Here is a 17,318-nt window from a genome sequence, read left to right as displayed (position 1 = left end):
TTGCCTGCTGGGAGTTGTAGTCTCAACTCGGCCAGCCGCGAGCCCCCTTTCCGCGACTGAGACTACGAATCCCAGCAAGCACCGCACGGGACAGGCTTTCCGGTTCGGTTTCTGACTTATTCCCCCGCCGCCACTGAATCGGAAGTTCTCGGCTGCAGTTGCGTGGAAATGGGCACCGGTGGGCGGAGTGGGCTACGGCCCGGCAAGGGAAGCACAGAAGGCGTGGCCGCGGGCAAGGGGAGCGCGGATGGGGTTGCAGCAACTCCTGCAGCTGCCTCGGCCTCCTGCCCGTACAGGTGCATCGAATGCAACCAAGAGGCCAGGGAGTTGTACCGAGACTATAACCACGGAGTGCTGAAGATAACCATCTGCGTGAGTGGTCAGGCGCGGGGTGTCCTTGGGAAGAACCGGAGCGGATTAGGGGACCGTGGGGGGGGCGTGGGGTCTGTATATCAGCTTTTTAGGGCAGTAAAACCCGACGACTTTCGGGGTCCCCTTGTATAGCCCTCAGTTCGGAACTCGACGTTCCCGTCCGGGATCGTGGAGCGTTTGCGTGGTTACCTGTCGTGGGAGAGAACCCACCAGCCGACGGCGGCTTTCTCGCGCTCGCGGTGTTTGCTGGTGAGACCCAGCGTGGGGAACGGATCCGCCAACGCAGTTGGGTGTAGACGTCGTGCGGAGAAACTTAGAGACAGGATTAGGTTGACGTCCGAGTTCATGCCCAGACTCTTCGGTTCTTAGCGGTTCTCCGGTTCATGGATGAATGTTACCACCCGTGCGGTCCACACCCGTAGTCAATGTCCCCGGTTTCATCCTTTCTGGTTATTGAACGCACGGTGTGTGTTGGATGCAGAGCCCCAAGCTTGACCTCGGTGATAATCAAAACAAAAATGATGAAGTACACATTTTGCTTTCAAGGTGTTCATAGTCTAGAGAGAATGGTTGAATGTTTCAAAGGTCACAAAATTGGAGGCTCTTTTTGGGGTAGTACAAGAGAACCCGCCACATAATATGCAGTCCACGTGTTTTTGTCCCATTTCTGTTCTCCTGATGATTTTCTAATAATAATCCTCATTAGAAAAACATGGTCTGCAGTAATACAAAAGAGAGTAGACAAAGTGTGAATGTGTACTTTGTCATTGTTGTCCACTGACATAATCACTTTTCCTCTCTCAAGTGGTTTCCTTCCCTTGGAAAGATCTCCACCTGGTTAAATCCAACATACCATCTGATCTGCCTCCTCACCCTTTCGGCTGTACTTCAACTGAGGAAAAATCACCTAAATTCACTAACCTCGTGTAGCCCTTGATGCCATCTGGCCATCACAGTACATTTCACTAATCCATTCACATTCCTATTCTGATGAACCATCCTCACAAACCTTCTCTCGGGTTTCCCATGTATGCTTCCCTGCTTTGCTAAATAAAAAAGAGAGAGAGAGAGAGAACTTGCACACGCTTTGCAACCACATAAACCTAGTATTTGCACCCGTTATTCATATGCTCTTTCTTTCCTCTTGTTAGAATGGATGAACCGTCCATACACTTGTCTCCAACCAGCCTGCTCTTGTGCCCTTGACCCATCCATCTTCTTCCATTTACTTAGGGACTTCTCTGCCACAGTACTCTTCTGCTCTCTGCTGGATCCTTCCCACCAATGTATGTACTAGACTTCCTTTAAGAAACACAGGCACGGTCCCTCGCTTCCTCCTTTAGCTCCTCCTCTTTTCCCCTTCGCTTTGACAGCAATCGTCCTTTAAGAGATATTTGTACTTGCTATCTTTATTTCCTTTCCTACTTTCTCTTGAATCGACTTCAGACACACTTTCCTCCACCCACCATGACACCGGAGACTGTTAAGATCACGATTGCTGACTTCTACTTCACTAAATCCCATTATCCATTCTCACACTGCTGTGTGCAGTTGCCAGGACACCAGACTCTTCTAGTTTTCTTATCTTTTTTTTCAAGATTTTATTTATTTACTTGACAGACAAAGATCACAGGCAGGCAGAGAGGCAGTCAGAGAGAGGAGGGGGAAACAGGCTCCCCACTGAGCAGGGAGCCCGATGCTGTGCTTGATACCAGGACCCCGAGACCACGACCCAAGCCAAAGGCAGAGGCCACAACCCACTGAGCCACCCAGGTGCCCCTAGTTGTCTTATCTCACTGGCTATTCTTCTCAGTTTCATTTCTGGTTCTTCCTCACCTGCCTTACCTTTTAACCATGAAGTATGTTAAGGCTCCGATCTTGGGCCTCTACCTCTCTACACACTCTCCTTTGAAGAACTCCTGCTGACTCGTGGCTTTAAATTCCATCTAAACTTTGACAATTCCCAGATTTAAACCTCCAGCCTGAATCTCTTCCTTGAACTCCACAATGTCCCCGCATGTCCAACTACCTACTTGATTTCTCCAAATGGATTTTTGTAGTTGCGTCAGACTTTCACAGTTAATAGCAACTCAACCATTTTAGTTCCTAAGGCCAAAAAGCCTTGTACTCAACCTTGATTTCTTTCTCCCACATTCCTCATTCGTTTCCTTGGCAGAGCCTCTGTTAGTCTTTGGATTATGTCTTCAGATTATGTTTCGAATCCTCTGCTTTTGACCACCTCTACAACCATGACTCCCGCTGTCATCATGTCTCACCTGGGTGATTGTCCTAACGCTTCCCTTACTCTCCTGCAGCTCCATTGCTTCTGGAATGTTCTTAAACCAGACAGGTTGCTTCCTCAGGGCCTCTGCACTCCGCGTGGAGCGCTGTTCGGTCAGGTGTCTGACATAACTCCCTCCTTCAATTATTTTTATTTTTAACGTCTCAGAGAGGCCTCGTCTGACCACCCTGTTATAAATTGTGATTCCTCCTCCGGACTCAGGTATGCGTATCAACTCTCCCTGCTTTATCTTTCCCATAGCACCTGTCATCTTTGAATATTCTATGCAATTGACTTATTTATTTATTGCTTACTTTGAATATTCTATACAATTGACTTATTTGTTATTTATTGCCTATCTCCTCCCACTGAAATATAAGCTACACAAGGACAGAGAGTATGTGAGTATGTATAATTTCTTCATTAATACAGTTGGCTCACCCAGGACAGTACCTGACACATAGTAAGTACACAATAAATATCTGCTGAATGCATGAACCATTTCTAGATTTTTCAATGCTCATATCATTGGCCATTCTGGTGGCCTTGTGAGTTGTATAGCATCTAAATTTAATGACTTCTGTACTGGCCTAGTTAAATGATCTGTCCTAAAGATGACAACCACATAACTGTGAATACAGTCTTTCATCCAGTAAAGCTGTAACTGTCTCTGCAGTTAGTGATTTTTAATGATACAAATTAATCTTTATCTTTTTTAAAATTATTGGCATTAAGCTAACAAAATCCTTTTCCTACTCACCAGTGCTGGCTTCTCTAGGATTAATTTGGAATACTGAGTGATGATACAGTACATTATTGTACACAGTCATTCCCTGATGACTTAGAGTGCGTAATATCCTCATCTTTGTCGTGATAATACATAGTAATACCCATAGTGGTATTATTTAGGAAAAATCATTTCATGGATGCTGAACTCTGAAAATTAAATTGTAAAATAATTCATTTTTTAAAGGCTCTCCCAAGTCTTGAGAGTAAAAAGTTTTTAGACATCAGGCTATTTGTTCTGGACAAAAATGGCCCAAGTTTCTATAAGCTGGTAATTCATGCACACTTTGGTCTCTTAGCTGCTGTCTTTGGAGCCAGCAGCATACTCATCCTGATCTCCCTGTGTTTCTCTTTCTCTTTGTTCTTCCTATTTTTCCACTGCCAGGCCTCCCCACTTGCCCCTTTGGGTTTCCCTCATTCTCCTCCATCTAATAGAAGTGTGTCCCTTGCTTTTAACCATTCCCTCTCCCTCAGCTGTTCACAGTTTATTATAATTATGTTTAAAGATCTAGTACTTTTGATCTCCTGTAGCAGCTGGACTCTTACCTGTGCTCAGATATTTGATAAGTTCATGATGGTAACAAAACCAGACTCCTTCGACATCCTCCTAAATTTCGAGTCTGTTCAGTACTACACTATTGAGCTGCCACACTTAGATGCTGGCTGCAGAGATGAGTAGGACACTGTCCTGCCCTCAAGGAACTTAAAGCCTAGGAGGTTCTGCTTTCAAGATATGTGTTCTCCGGGGCGCCTGGGTGGCTCAATCAGTTAAGCCTCTGCCTTTGGGTCATGCTCAGGTCATGATCCCAGACTCCTTCTTGCTCAGCGGAGGGCGTGCTTGTCCCTCTGCCTGCTGTTCCCTCTCCTTGTGCACACTTGCACATGTGCGCTCTCTCTCTCTCTTTGACAAATAAATAAAATATATATTTTTTTAAAAAGATACATATTTGCTTATTGTGGTGCTGAAATGAAACAGATTTGAGAATGAGTGGGGAAGGGCACGGCCCTAGAGATGAAGGGGAGGAAGAAGCAGCCAAAATATTCACAAAATGTTGGCCAGTGTATATTCTAAAAGAGATGTGATTCACTAGAGACTGGAGAGCGTAGCATCAGAGAGTCATTCATACCCATGGTGAGATAGAGATGGTGGAAGTGTTTGAGTTTCTGGGCTGTGCATGGTCCCGTGCTGTAGGGATTTCTTAGAGGACAACTTTCTGTTTCAGGATATTTGTCTAGTAAGTAGTAAATGGAATGGAACAATTTTTTTCAAAATCAGAAAATGTATCTAAATGTAGCGGTCAGTCACTCAGATGTTTTACTATATTTGTTTGTGTGTGTGTGTGGTTTCCCAGATCCTTACATTGGAGGTGAAGGAAGCACCCAAGGGAAAAGCAAGTAATAGGAAGTGAACAAGGAAAAAGGAGGCTGAAGCTGATAGGGAAGGAACCAGCAGACCCTAATGAATTTTCAGTGTTTATGAAATATTCAGAAGGCGAGGAAGGGAAGGCATAGAACAGAGCATAGCACATGAGGCCAGAAGCTGCTCCTTGTTTGCACTCATGTCCCTGTGTTCATTCCACTGAAACCCTTGCGGTAGCAGGCTTATTCGTCTGCCTTTTCTGAACTGTAAGGTCCTGGAGGATAGAGACTTAGTCTCAAAGTGAATATCCGGCACCTTGGAGGTGCCTGGTCCATAGAAAAGACGGAGATGGCTGTTCTAATGAATGTTGTAGCCACTCCAAACACATCGGTCCCACCGTGTCCGCCAATGCTGGTTTCTGCCTACCTCCTTCTAAAAATTGTCTAAATCCTGACATAGGCTTGCAGTGTCTGAAGATGAGGTTTAGGGGACTTTTAAAGGACAGAGAAAAGACCCTTGACCCACCAGCAGTTTCATTTTCAATGAAGCAGCAGCGTTTTACAATGAAGCAGCATTACAGCAGGTGTTACAGTGTGGTTTGCAAAGAGGAAGCGTTTTCCACACTGGTAGCATAGGGAGGGTGTCTAGAAAACAGCTCCTTGTCGTGAACATGGGATTTCTGATTCTGTGCCTTCTGTTTAGGCCCTGGCTTACTGTTTGCCCAACTGAAAAACTGCAAAATTATTCACCTCTTAAGCCTCGGTTTTATTAGGTGCATTTAAATTTGGGATAATAGCACATCTCCCTTCATTGGTTCACTTGATTGATGACTCAAAAGCATACCCATTTCTTGTAAATTACATGAGTGAAGTGCAGAGACTCTTAAATTGGAAGTGATTTGTTCATTACATTTGGATTAGAGAGTTAATATCCTTCAGCACACTTCATTTCCCGCCTCAGGGCTTTGATGTAATTAAAAGGCCATCCCTGGGTATGTTTCCATGTTCATCACTTCTGTTTCCATTTTATCTTCTCAGAGTTTCAAAATATTTTGTTGAAATTGTAGCCATTAGAATAGTAGCCTTGATTCAACTTTTGTAACTAAAACTGTTTCAGATGTCACATTTCTGATGAGCTTGTTCTTGTACACCTGTGTTTTATATGTTCTGATGATGCTGGGATTTGATAAATATTGTAATCACATGTCCCTAAAAAGGGCAATTTCACAGGAGTCAGAGGAGAGTCTCATAGGAGAGCCCAGGGGTCTTGCTTCGGGTCGCCTAGACCCAAGCTGACCAACCCACTCCTTTTTTTACAGCTCACGATCCTCCAGGGTCTTCGCTGTCACAGAGACCACCCATTTTCTTTCCATAGTCTCGATGTTAGTGGAGGAGAAAAAACAAGTTTCTCTTGGTATCTGCCATCCCCCAGATTGTTGATGCTGCTCCACACACTTTACCTGCTTTTAGCTTTCAGAAGCTTTGGGTGTGGGGGTTACTCTTCTGAATCCCTTCCTCCAAATCGTGTTTCAAGAACCACAAAGTTGATGGCCATCTAGCCAACAGGGAACAATTTCTCAATAAGAGTATGTTATAAATGTATTTACTTATTTTATAATAAGTCCTACAAATTGAAAGTAGGATTTTCTGGGATACTTTTCTGCCTAAAATCAGTCTTTAAATCAAATATCTTTTTAGCTTCTTACATATGAGATTAAAAGATTACTGTCTCACACCTAGAAGACTATATTGTCATTTCTGAAACCAGGGCTTCTGTAGGTGAACATTTTGTGTCTGGAGAGAAGTTAATTTAAATTAATGCTGGTCTGTACTTATTGCTGTCGAAGTCCAAAATAGACTCTGCTAGTTTGAAAGCCTTTAAGATTTCAGAATGTATACATTTGCTTGTTCTAATATTATCTCACATTATTTCAGAAATCCTGCCAGAAACCTGTAGACAAATATATCGAGTATGATCCTGTTATCATCTTGATTAATGCTATTTTATGCAAAGCCCAGGCCTACAGACATATTCTTTTCAATACTAAAATAAACGTAAGTTATGATCATTTTTTATTTTCTAATTTTACTTGATAATGCTTTTGTACTTTTAAAGAATAATAATTTTGAACAGAATTAAAGAGCATTATTTAATAAAAAGATTCTAGGGGCGCCTGGGTGGCTCAGTCAGTGGGATGTCTGCCTTCAGCTCAGGTCATGATCCTGGGGCCCCAGGAGCAAGCCCCGCATCGGGCTCCCTGCTCAGTGAGGAGTCTGCTTCTCCTTCTCCCTCTGCCGCTACCTGCCCCCACCACCCCCCAGTTGTGCTTTCTCTCACTTGCTGTGCTGCTCTCTGTCAGATAAATAAGGAAAATCTTCAAAAAAGAAAAGAAGAGAAAGAGATGCTAACGAGGATGGGTCTTTTATCTCAACAGCATCTGGAAGTTGCTAGAAATAACAGGCATTGATAAACACAGTGCACAATGTTTTAGTGAATATTTAAGAATAGGGTCACTGGGAAGAAACTGACAAACCAGGGCTACTAGTTTGCCTTTTAGTGGGTTACCTTTTAAAAAAGACGTCAATTATTTCTAACAATACAATTAATATAAATTATATCTAATATAAAATTAAATATATCCAGGCAGGGAGAGAATTACACCTAGAAGAAGTCAGCAAACATTAAAAGAGAAATATTTTTAAACAATTTACTGCGTTCTTATTCTACTGAGGGAATCCCTCCCCTCCACCCCCCAAGTTAAATAACCAGGGTAGTTTTTAAACTGCTGGACCATTGATTCCCAAACTTTGGTACACCATAGAATTGTGTGGAAGAGAGGTAGGGCAGTTAATCTCTCCAAGTGAGGCCTCACCTAGAATCAATTAAATCAGAATCTTTGGGGATGGGTTCAGGCATCAGTATTTCTTAAAACTCCCCAGGTAATTCCAGGGTGGAACCAACTAGACTAAGAAGCTCAGAAATCTACAGTGATAACTGTTCCTAGACTACATCATGTTTACACACACACACTTTATTTTCCCCACTTTCTATTGACATAGACAGTCCAACTCATAAGAGTAATGTATTTTTTTATTTTTAATTTTTTTAAAAGATTTTCTTTATTAGAGAGAGAGAGAGCACACACACGCCCTGGGGGTAGGAGCTGAGCACAGAGCCTGATGCAGGGCTTAGATCCCATGACCCTGAATTCACGACCTGAGATGAAACCAAGAGTCCAACAACCAACCAACTGAGCTGTCCAGGTGCCCAGTAGAGCAATGTATTTTAAAAAGACAATTCTTCGGTGCCTGGGTGGCTCAGTCAGTTAAGCATCTCCCTTCGGCTCAGGTCATGACCCCAGGTTCCTGGGATTGAGCCCCACCTAGGGTTCCTGGCTCAGTGGGGAGCCTGCTTCTCCCTCTCCTCCCAGCTTGTGCTCTCTCTCCTTATCTCTGTCTCTCTCTCTCAAATAAATAAATCTAAAATAAAATAAAATACTAAAATAAAAACCCAGTTCTTGGGGTTCCTGGGTAGCTCAGTTGGCTAAGTGTCTGCCTCCTCATCTCTGCTCAGGTCTTGATCTCAGGGTTGTGATTTTGACCCCCATTCTTGGGCTTCATGCTGGACATGGAGCCTGCCTAAAAAGAATTTTTTTTTTTAAAAAAGCTGATTCTTGGTACCTGGTATTTTCTTTTTTGCCAGAATTTCAGCCTTTTAAACTTACAGGGGACTTTCTACCTTTTAATTTCTGTCTTCAGTAAATGAATTCATCCTCATCAGGCATAGGGCCTTTTTTTTTTTTTTTTTTAATTTATGTTCAGACTAATAGCTTCCTGTGAGGTATGATGGAATCTTCAGGTTAAATCTGTTCTCATGGCTGCTTCCACCTATCCATGAGGCACAGAAATTCTGTGCCTGATTCTGTTCTCATTCAGGACGGATGCTGAAAGCATAGTGAAGGGTGAAGTACTGTTTAAAGCAGTGTTTCTTAACTAGGGGTATACATCAGAATCCTCCTTACCCCTAGAACTGTTTCAAAGTTGCATGTCTAGGATTACCTCCAAAGATCCCGGATCAGGATCGGGGCCTAGACCTTTGCAGTCTAAAGAATCTTCCCGTGATTCTGATGGACATTGCTCACAAAGAAGCCCCGGTTTACAGACGACACAATGACCCCCTTAACTGAGCAGTTCTGAATTTGAAGAGCTATGAGATGGGAGCATCCTCCAAACCGCAAATACTTAGCTGTGTCTGTACCTATTTAATATTCCATATAATTGTTTCTTTACCCTGTGATTGGCATTGTGTTTTTGACACCCAGATGCATGGAAAGCTCTGCATATTCTGTTTGCTTTGTGAGGCGTACCTGAGATGGTGGCGGCTTCAAGATTCGAACCAGAACACTGACCCTAACGACTTCATCAGATATGCCAAGGAATGGGATTTCTATAGAATGTTCGCGATTGCCTCTCTAGGTAGGAGGAAGCCGTGCTTTCCATCCTTAGTGAACTAGTAACTGCTGTTCTGATTAAAAGTGTGGGGGGGCACCTGGGTGGCTTAGTGGGTTGCCTCTGCCTTCCACTCAGGTCATGATCCCTGGGTCCTGGGATCGAGCCCCACGTCTGTCTCTGCCTGCTTGTGATCGCTCTTTCTCCATCAAATAAATAAATGAATCTTTAAAAAAATAATAATAAAATAAATAAATAAAAATAAAAGGTAGGTGGTCTTGATCACTGGTAAGAGGAGAGGGTTAATGCAGGACTTGAGACTAAATGTTCAGCTGTGTCATCAGCTGCTAGGTGAGTCTGTCTAAATTAGCTACTTTCTTACTATTTTGTTTGTTACTACACTTATGTTATGGAAATGGTTATATATAGCAGATGAGAGAGTTCCATAAAATATCTTGAGGCATTATATTGTCGGTAAAATTCCTCAGTTTAATTTCTTGATTGTCTAATTTAAAGATTACATAGGTCCCATCTTTATGAAAACAGATGGATAATTGCCAGGCATTATCCAATGTATTATGCTAATTGTATAGAACCGATGCAACCTATTTACTAGGGAACACTTCTTATTTATCTGACTGTGTTCAGGGAAAGTGGCTACTGGGTGTGCCTGCGTGGCTCAGTGGTTGGGCATCTGCCTTCGGCTCAGGTCATAATCTCTGGGTCCTGATTCAAGCCCTGCCTCGGGCTCCCTGCTTAGCTGGGAGCCTGCTTCTCCTTCTCCCTCTGTCTGCTGCTCCCCCTGCTTGTGCTCTCACTGTCAAATAAATAAATAAAATCTTAAAAAAAAAAAAAAAAGGAAGAAAGAAAGAAAATGGCTACTGCCCCGAAATTCCTTAAGTTCCAGAATTGCTTTTCTTCAGAATTCAAATTTTATGGCTTAGGTCAGAATTGTCTTAATTTCTGTGACTATTTTCTTACTTACTGGCTTCCATGCTTCTCTGCTTCTAAACTCTTTGATTATAAAGAAATATTATTATAATAATATCAAGTCTCCAGTTCACTGCAGTGTCAGATTTCTGGACTAGGTCATCGTTTGTCCCATTTTCTCCTCTGTCTGCCCTCACTCCCTTGGTCTCTTCATGCAGTTCTGAGGTTTTAACATTTGAGTGCTAGGGCGCCTGGTGGCTCATTCAGCAGAGCACGTGACCCTTGATCTTGGGGCCGTGAGTTTGAGCTCCATGTTGGGTATAGAGATTACTTAAAAATAAAATCTTTTGGGGCGCCTGGGTGGCTCAGTGGGTTAAGCCGCTGCCTTCTGCTCAGGTCGTAATCCCGGGGTCCTGGGATCGAGCCCCGCATAGGGCTCTCTGCTCAGCAGGGAGCCTGCTTCCTCCTCTCTCTCTGCCTGCCTCTCTGCCTGCTTGTGATCTCTCTCTGTCAAATAAATAAATAAAATCTTTAAAAAAATAAAAAAATTAAAAAAATAAAATCTTTTAAGAAATAAATAGATAAAATAAAATCTGTATGCTAAGGAGTCCCAAACATACATAATAATATTTAAAACATACATAATAATATTTAAAACACTTTTTGTTGCTTCTAGGGGCCCCGTCCACTTCCTGATAGCTGCACCCCACACCACTCGCACCCAGGCACCCCCCTCCTTATCTTTCTAACTCAGAACTCAAGAGGTTTATGTACCTGCACCAGAAAGGAAGGAAGGAAGAAAAGAAAAGAAAAGAAAAGAAAAGATGGGAAGGTTATCTTGTCCACCTCTCTGTCCAGTACAAAAAATTTTCTCAGTTCTGCAAGGTAGTCTAGCTTTGTTTGAATGTCTCCAGTGACAGGAGACAACCCATTATTGTTAGATCATTCTTCTTAAGGAGTTCTTTGTTGCTATTATTAAAGTTATTTTTGTCCAAACCCCAGGCTCTAAGATGCGCATATTTGAGCAGATCCTTGCAGTTGACAAGTCCTGGAGTTACTTCGCAGGGAGATGGGGTGTCTCCCCTGAGGGATATACCAAACGGCTTGTAGGCCAGCCATCCAGAATTATTTTTATTGATTCTAATCACCTATGCTTGGAACCTTTTTAGTTTGTCTCTCTTTGGTTATACGACATTTTAGGAAGAATACAGTTGTCTCTCCTATAACTTGATACATGTGTTCCAGAAAAACCTGATTCTACAGAAACCTGAATAACACAGTTCGGGGGAAAAACAGAATTAGGGACAGACCCCTCAAAACATACCCAGCTGGGTAATCAGAGGACTAACAATCTTTTTTTTTTTTTTTTTAAAGATTTTATTTAGTTATTTGACAGACAGAGATCACAAGTAGGCAGAGAAGCAGGCAGAGAGAGAGGAAGGGAAGCAGGCCCCCTGCCAAGCAGAGAGCCCAATGTGGGACTCAATCCCAGGACCCTGAGATCGTGACCCGAGCTGAATGCAGCAGCTTAACTCACTGAGCCACCCAGGCGCCCCAGAGGACTAACAATCTTAATAAATATCATATAACAGCTAAGAACTGCCAGATTCTTAGTTAATGGGAACAGAACAGACTGCTCTGTTCCGTGGACCCAGTAGAACTGTGGCTTTAGGTCTGGACTCCGTCTATGAATGCTTCGCGGAAGGATAAGGAATTGCACTCAGATAGTTTGTCGAAAGGAGTAAGGGCAGTTTTAAATGGAGGTCATGGTATTCGGAATTGGCAGGTAATAGGCAACAAATAGTGGGAGACTGAACAAAGAAAACATCTTCGTGTGTAATTTTTAGGGTGGGTCCCATCTTTCGGATTTAAAAATCTCCTCCGTGTCCTCTTTCATTCTTTCCATGGAGATCTAGAACACCAAAGTTGCTTAAACAGAACCTTACTACCTAGAAAGAACTTCAGAGAGCTGATGGTTACCGTTCTCACAGACTTACTTTTACTTCCGGGGACCCTGAAATACTTCATGGAAGACTTGCTGGAATGGGCTTCTGCAGTCACACCAGCAGGATGTGACACAAAAGGCAGGGGCTTATTTATTTTTTAAAAAAAGAGAGAAAAAAAATTTGATCTCGATGAAGCAGTTCAAATGAAGGCAGCTGGAAATGTGGTTTCTTTGTTTCTGGAGAAAGATGGTTTGGATAGAGACATTCATATTTCTGTTTTCCATTTCCTCCTTAGAACAAACTGCCTTTTTTATTGGCATTTTTGCTTTCCTGTGGGTAGAACGACCGATGACAGCGAAAACCAAACCCAACTTCACTTTGCTGCTGAAAGCGTTATTACTGTCCAGCTATGGAAAACTCTTGCTGATTCCAGCCGTCATCTGGGAGCACGACTACACACCCCTCTGCCTCCGGCTCATTAAAGTGTTTGTCCTTACATCAAATTTTCAGGCCATCAGAGGTATGTCTGTCTTTCATTCTGTCTTCTCAGCCTTCAACCCACATATAAGCTTAAAGCCTTGTTTCTCCAACACCGTCTTAGAAACCCTGCTAAACACTGGAATTCTCCATAAAATCCTAACGATGCCTGACATTTCTCTAGGACCTCATACACAGCGTATAGTCCGCATTTGCTCAAACGAATGACATAATATTTTTTCGTTTTCAGAATGCTTTCACGTGCTTTAGCTCAGTACTGGGAGGTTGGCAGCGCTGCTCGTCATGAACTGTGAAACTGAGAAATCTCTGGGTATTTTCTGCTAACCTCTTTGTAACCTTAGAATCTGGTTTTGTTTTTTTGTTTTTTTGTTTTTTACCTCCTTCCATATTCATGGAAATCTGTGTCTTGATTTCAGGAGGAGAAGCTTAATGTTTTTGCTAGATGCTGTGTTTCTCTCCAGAGATGAAAACGTGGGGGAAGGTAGCAGCAGAGATGAATAAGAATGAATAGAGATTCTCTAAAAAACAGCTTTACAGAACAATTCCATTCATGTGCCACAGAGTTTACACGCCAATAGCACTTAATTAAACTCTTAAGAACTTACAATTTGCCTTTTTTTTTTTGCAGTGACCCTGAATATCAACCGAAAGCTCTCCTTTCTGGCCATCTTGAGTGGCTTACTGATGGAAAGCACCATGGTCTACTTCTTCCAAAGGATGGAGTGGGATGTGGGAAGTGATTGTGCCATCTATAAACCCCAAGACTTTTGAAGAGGTACAAAAGTCTGTTAATGTTCACACCTTCAGACAGGCGTCCTCCTCAGTTGAGACAAACACTATTATGAAATAAGGAGATGCTGGGCGCCTGGGTGGCTCAGTCAATTAAGCCACTACCCTGAGCTCAGGTCATGATCTGGGACTCCCGGGATCGAGTCCCACATCGGGCTCCCTGCTCAGCGGGGAGTCTGCTTCTCCCTCTGACCCTCCCCCTTTCATGCTCTCTCCCTCCCCCTCCCTCCCAAATAAAAAAAATCAAAAAAAAAAAAAAAAAAAAAAACAAGGCAGTGCCCTTCCATGACCCTCCCCAACCCCCTCGAGGACCGTACTGCACATTTCAGGGTCCTTGTCACCCTCAGGGACATCCACCTCTGTGTTTCATTGCTTCTAGGGGCCCTGTCCACTTCCTGATAGCTGCACCCCACACCACTCGCACCAAGATCTCTGAGATCTGCCCCCTCCCTTCCACGGTCCTCGATTTGGGCTGCCTTTTCCCCTCCAATCCCTGACCCCCTTCTGGCCTACCTCGCCTCTCTTTCCCGCACCTGCAAACTCAGGCAGCTGCTGATTCTTCACCAATGGTCCCTTGAGACCATCCGCTTCCTGCCCTTCCAGCAGACGTGCCTTCTTAGAGCCATTGGGGTGAGTCTCAGCATCTGTTTCCCGGAGTTCAGCCCTGCATCCAGAGTCCAGAGCCTCAGCTGCCCTCAGTGTTGCTCCTCTGCCTTTGCGGTTACCGCCAGGGAGCCTGCCATTACATGGTTCTGGAACCTTCCCCACACTCCTTCCTCCCATGGCTGAGCCCATTACAGACTCTTTGAGCTTCCTTCCTTCTTCAGTCCAGAACTGCTTTGGTCACCTGTCTGCTTCCCTCCCCTGTCCCTCCGGACTTGCGCTCCCCTTCCTCTCTGTAAGTGTCCTCCCTGCTCTGGTCACAGTCAGACTCCTGGCCCGCAACCCATCGGCTGTAAGGTCCAGGAGCAGACTCAGGGCCTGGGTTGGGGGGCGCAGGTGGCAAGGAAGGCACAGAAGCAGCAGGGAAACGGGTCAGCTCTGAACCGTGTCCACCTCTGCAGAAAGGCCATCCCCAGCCCCGTGGCCTCAGTCTCCCCTCATGCTCGGTTAGTGTTCTTCCCTTCCAGACGTCCAAGTCTGTCCCTGGGCTGGTCCTCGGCGCTCCTCTTCTCTCCTGCTGTTCACACACTCGGTGGTGGCTGGGCCCAAGGCCTGGACTCTTCGTTCTCCCGGGGCCCAGGACCCCAGACCCAGTAGCTCCAGCTTGCCCTGCAGCCTTGTCGCTGCGCCCTGCCACGGCCTCCCAGGCAGTGCCTATGAAGTCGAACTCCGCCTCTCCCCACTCTACCCACCAAAACACAATCCCTTCCTGAGGCTTTTCTCTGGAAACGTCCCTTTTCCCTCAGACCCCAGGGCAGCCCTTGTTGTCTCCTGCCTAAAGGTTTGTGACAGCCCCTCACAGCCTTCCCCACAGACACCAGGGCCCCAGAACTCTTCAGCCATCACTTCTGGGGCCCTTCCGAATTTTTCGTCATTCCTCATTGCTGGCACAGGAGTTTCTAGTCTCTTCCTGAGGAAGTCTTTTAGCTTTCTCATCACTCAAGTGTGGCCGTCCATATTCTGGTCCTAAGTTCCTCTCCACAGACATGTTCCCACCCAACTCCTCTACTACGGTCTTCTTTTCATCTCCACATATGGCTTATGCTCTCCCCGGGCCCTCTTCTCCCCCTAACCAGATACAGTCAGTCCTCTCTGCTTCTCCGTGGAAGGAAAACTTTTTCCAAAACCTTGAGTCTGTGCTCTCACTCCCACTGACCTGCCGGGGCCCAGCTCAACCCTACAGCCATCGTGTCCAGGATCTCCTGAGTCCGTGCCGGTGCCAGATACGTGGCCCCAGCTTCCCCAGGCGCTTCTAGGTGTCAAGCTCCCATCGTAATTTCTGGTCAGGATAATAAGGGCATCTGTCTCTCACAGCCGTTTGAAAACCGTTCTCCTCCTTTATGTTACCTTGTGTTCTCTATCTTCCTTGTCTTATATTCGAATCCCACATGTTAATGCCTGACTCCCCCAACCTGGTAAACAGAGACCAGGAGGTTACACACAAGGAAATACATACTCCCGCAGCACAGGGCCTGCCCTAGTAAGGATTTGATGAATTAACTTTGAGCAGAATGTGCCACTCTAAATACTTTCATTATCCGCAGTTGGATTCTTTGTTATCTGTGGCGTGAACAGCTGCATCCAAAAAAGAGAAGACATAAACTACAAACCAAGGTCCTCGATGAAGCAAAGATTCGGATACACTTCCTAAAGAAAGCGATGCTTGTGGCATCGGAAACCCCCAAAACTATCATGCTTCTGCCTCCCCCCCCATCTAAGAGACCACCAAACTACATACCGATACACACAGACAGATGCAGAAACACAGACGCAGAGACACTGCCGTAGGGAGACTCAGACCCCTTCAGGTGGGCATCGACCTAAAGGAGGAACGTGAACGCACGACTCGCACATAATAAAAGATCTATGTTTCATTCCTTTGACATGTTTATATCTCTTTTAATTTAAATGTTAAGTTATTGCTTCTAAAGAATATATTTAAAATAATATTTTGTTTTCTTATAACAGAAACATTGTCCTCTTAATAAAGTCAAAACAAACTGAGCGGGGCGCCTGGGCGGCTCAGTGGGTTAAAGCCTCTGCCTTCGGCTCAGGTCATGATCCCAGGACCCGGGATCGAGCCTCCTCATCGGGCTCTCTGCTCGGCAGGGAGCCTGCTTCCTCCTCTCTCTCTGTCTGCTTCTCTGCCTACTTGTGATCTCTGTCCGTCAAATAAATAAATAAAATCTTAAAAAAAAAAAAAACTGAGCTTTCGTAAATGTTTTATAAATTTCCGTATCTTTCCCTGTAACTAATTCTTTAGAAATGGCTGCTCCAAAAATAAATAACAAAAACCAGTGAATTGTACACTCAATGGGGTGAATTCTATCTCAGTAAAGCCAACACTAGATACATGAATAAGGTAGCATGAACGCCTTTTCTCTCTCTGCATTTCATTCGCTTGTTCTTGTAGTCACCATTTCCATATTCACGCAGCAGAAATTACTGAGCACCTGCTGTGTGCGTCAGACATGGACACCATGGTGGGCGGCCCTCTTAAGGTCTATGGAGCAGTGGGGCGCCTGGGTGGCTCAGTCAGTTGGGCATCTGACTCTTGATTTCGGCTCATATTGTGATCCAGGCTCTCATTGGGCTCCATGCTGGGCACGGACCCTGCTGAAGATTCTTTCCCTCTTTATCTGCCCCTTTTCCCCCACACTCGCTCACTCTCTCCATTCTCTCTCTTCCTCTCTCCCCCACCTAAAATAAACCAATCTTTTTTAAAAAAAAGTTTACAGAGCAGTGATAGATTCGGAAATATGACAAGGTGATGGCAGTATTGGGTAAAAAGTGCTTTGAAGGGTGATGGGGTGAGATGCAGAGCAGAGACACCTGTTCCCCCTTCTAGAAGTCCAGAAGGTCCTCTGATAGGAGGGGGAGAGGAGAGAAACTTTCCAGTATCCCTGGAAGGAGAATAACCATGCACGCCAAGTCTTAGAGGGCAGAGAGTGTCTCATGTGTGTGCAGGGAACTGAATATCCCACAGAACTAGTGGCTGGGGTGTGGGCACTGGGAGTGTTAAAAATGGTACCAGGAAGCCACGTGAAGTTGGATAATGAGGGGCCTCGGGGATTGTAACTTATCCCAAGGATCACGAAACCAACGCAGAATTCTAGAAAGAAGGATCCAAAGTAAAAAAAAAAAAAAAAAAAAAACCAGCCAACTTCAATGACATCACAGAATAGCCACAGGATGAAGCCCATAAATGGAAAGGAAAGAGGGAGTGAAACATGGTATAAAGGAGT

General features: G+C 44.5%; 1 protein-coding gene across 1 annotated transcript; it reads left to right on the top strand.

The window, feature by feature from the left end:
* Positions 1–84: 84 nt before the first annotated feature.
* On the top strand, positions 85–15,954 carry ARV1 (ARV1 homolog, fatty acid homeostasis modulator). Its single transcript, XM_059397345.1, has 6 exons — positions 85–372; positions 6,734–6,853; positions 9,121–9,274; positions 12,419–12,643; positions 13,250–13,396; positions 15,618–15,954. The coding sequence occupies exons 1-5, from the start codon at positions 169–171 to the stop codon at positions 13,390–13,392; spliced, it is 846 nt and encodes a 281-aa protein (XP_059253328.1). The 5' UTR covers positions 85–168; the 3' UTR covers positions 13,393–13,396; positions 15,618–15,954.
* The last annotated feature ends 1,364 nt before the right edge of the window (positions 15,955–17,318 follow it).

Source organism: Mustela nigripes, chromosome 4 (assembly GCF_022355385.1).
Source record: "Mustela nigripes isolate SB6536 chromosome 4, MUSNIG.SB6536, whole genome shotgun sequence".
In the NCBI taxonomy this organism is placed as follows: Eukaryota; Metazoa; Chordata; class Mammalia; order Carnivora; family Mustelidae; genus Mustela; species Mustela nigripes.
The sequence above is the reverse complement of the archived record's forward strand: the minus strand, read 5'-3'. Positions and strand labels throughout refer to the sequence as shown.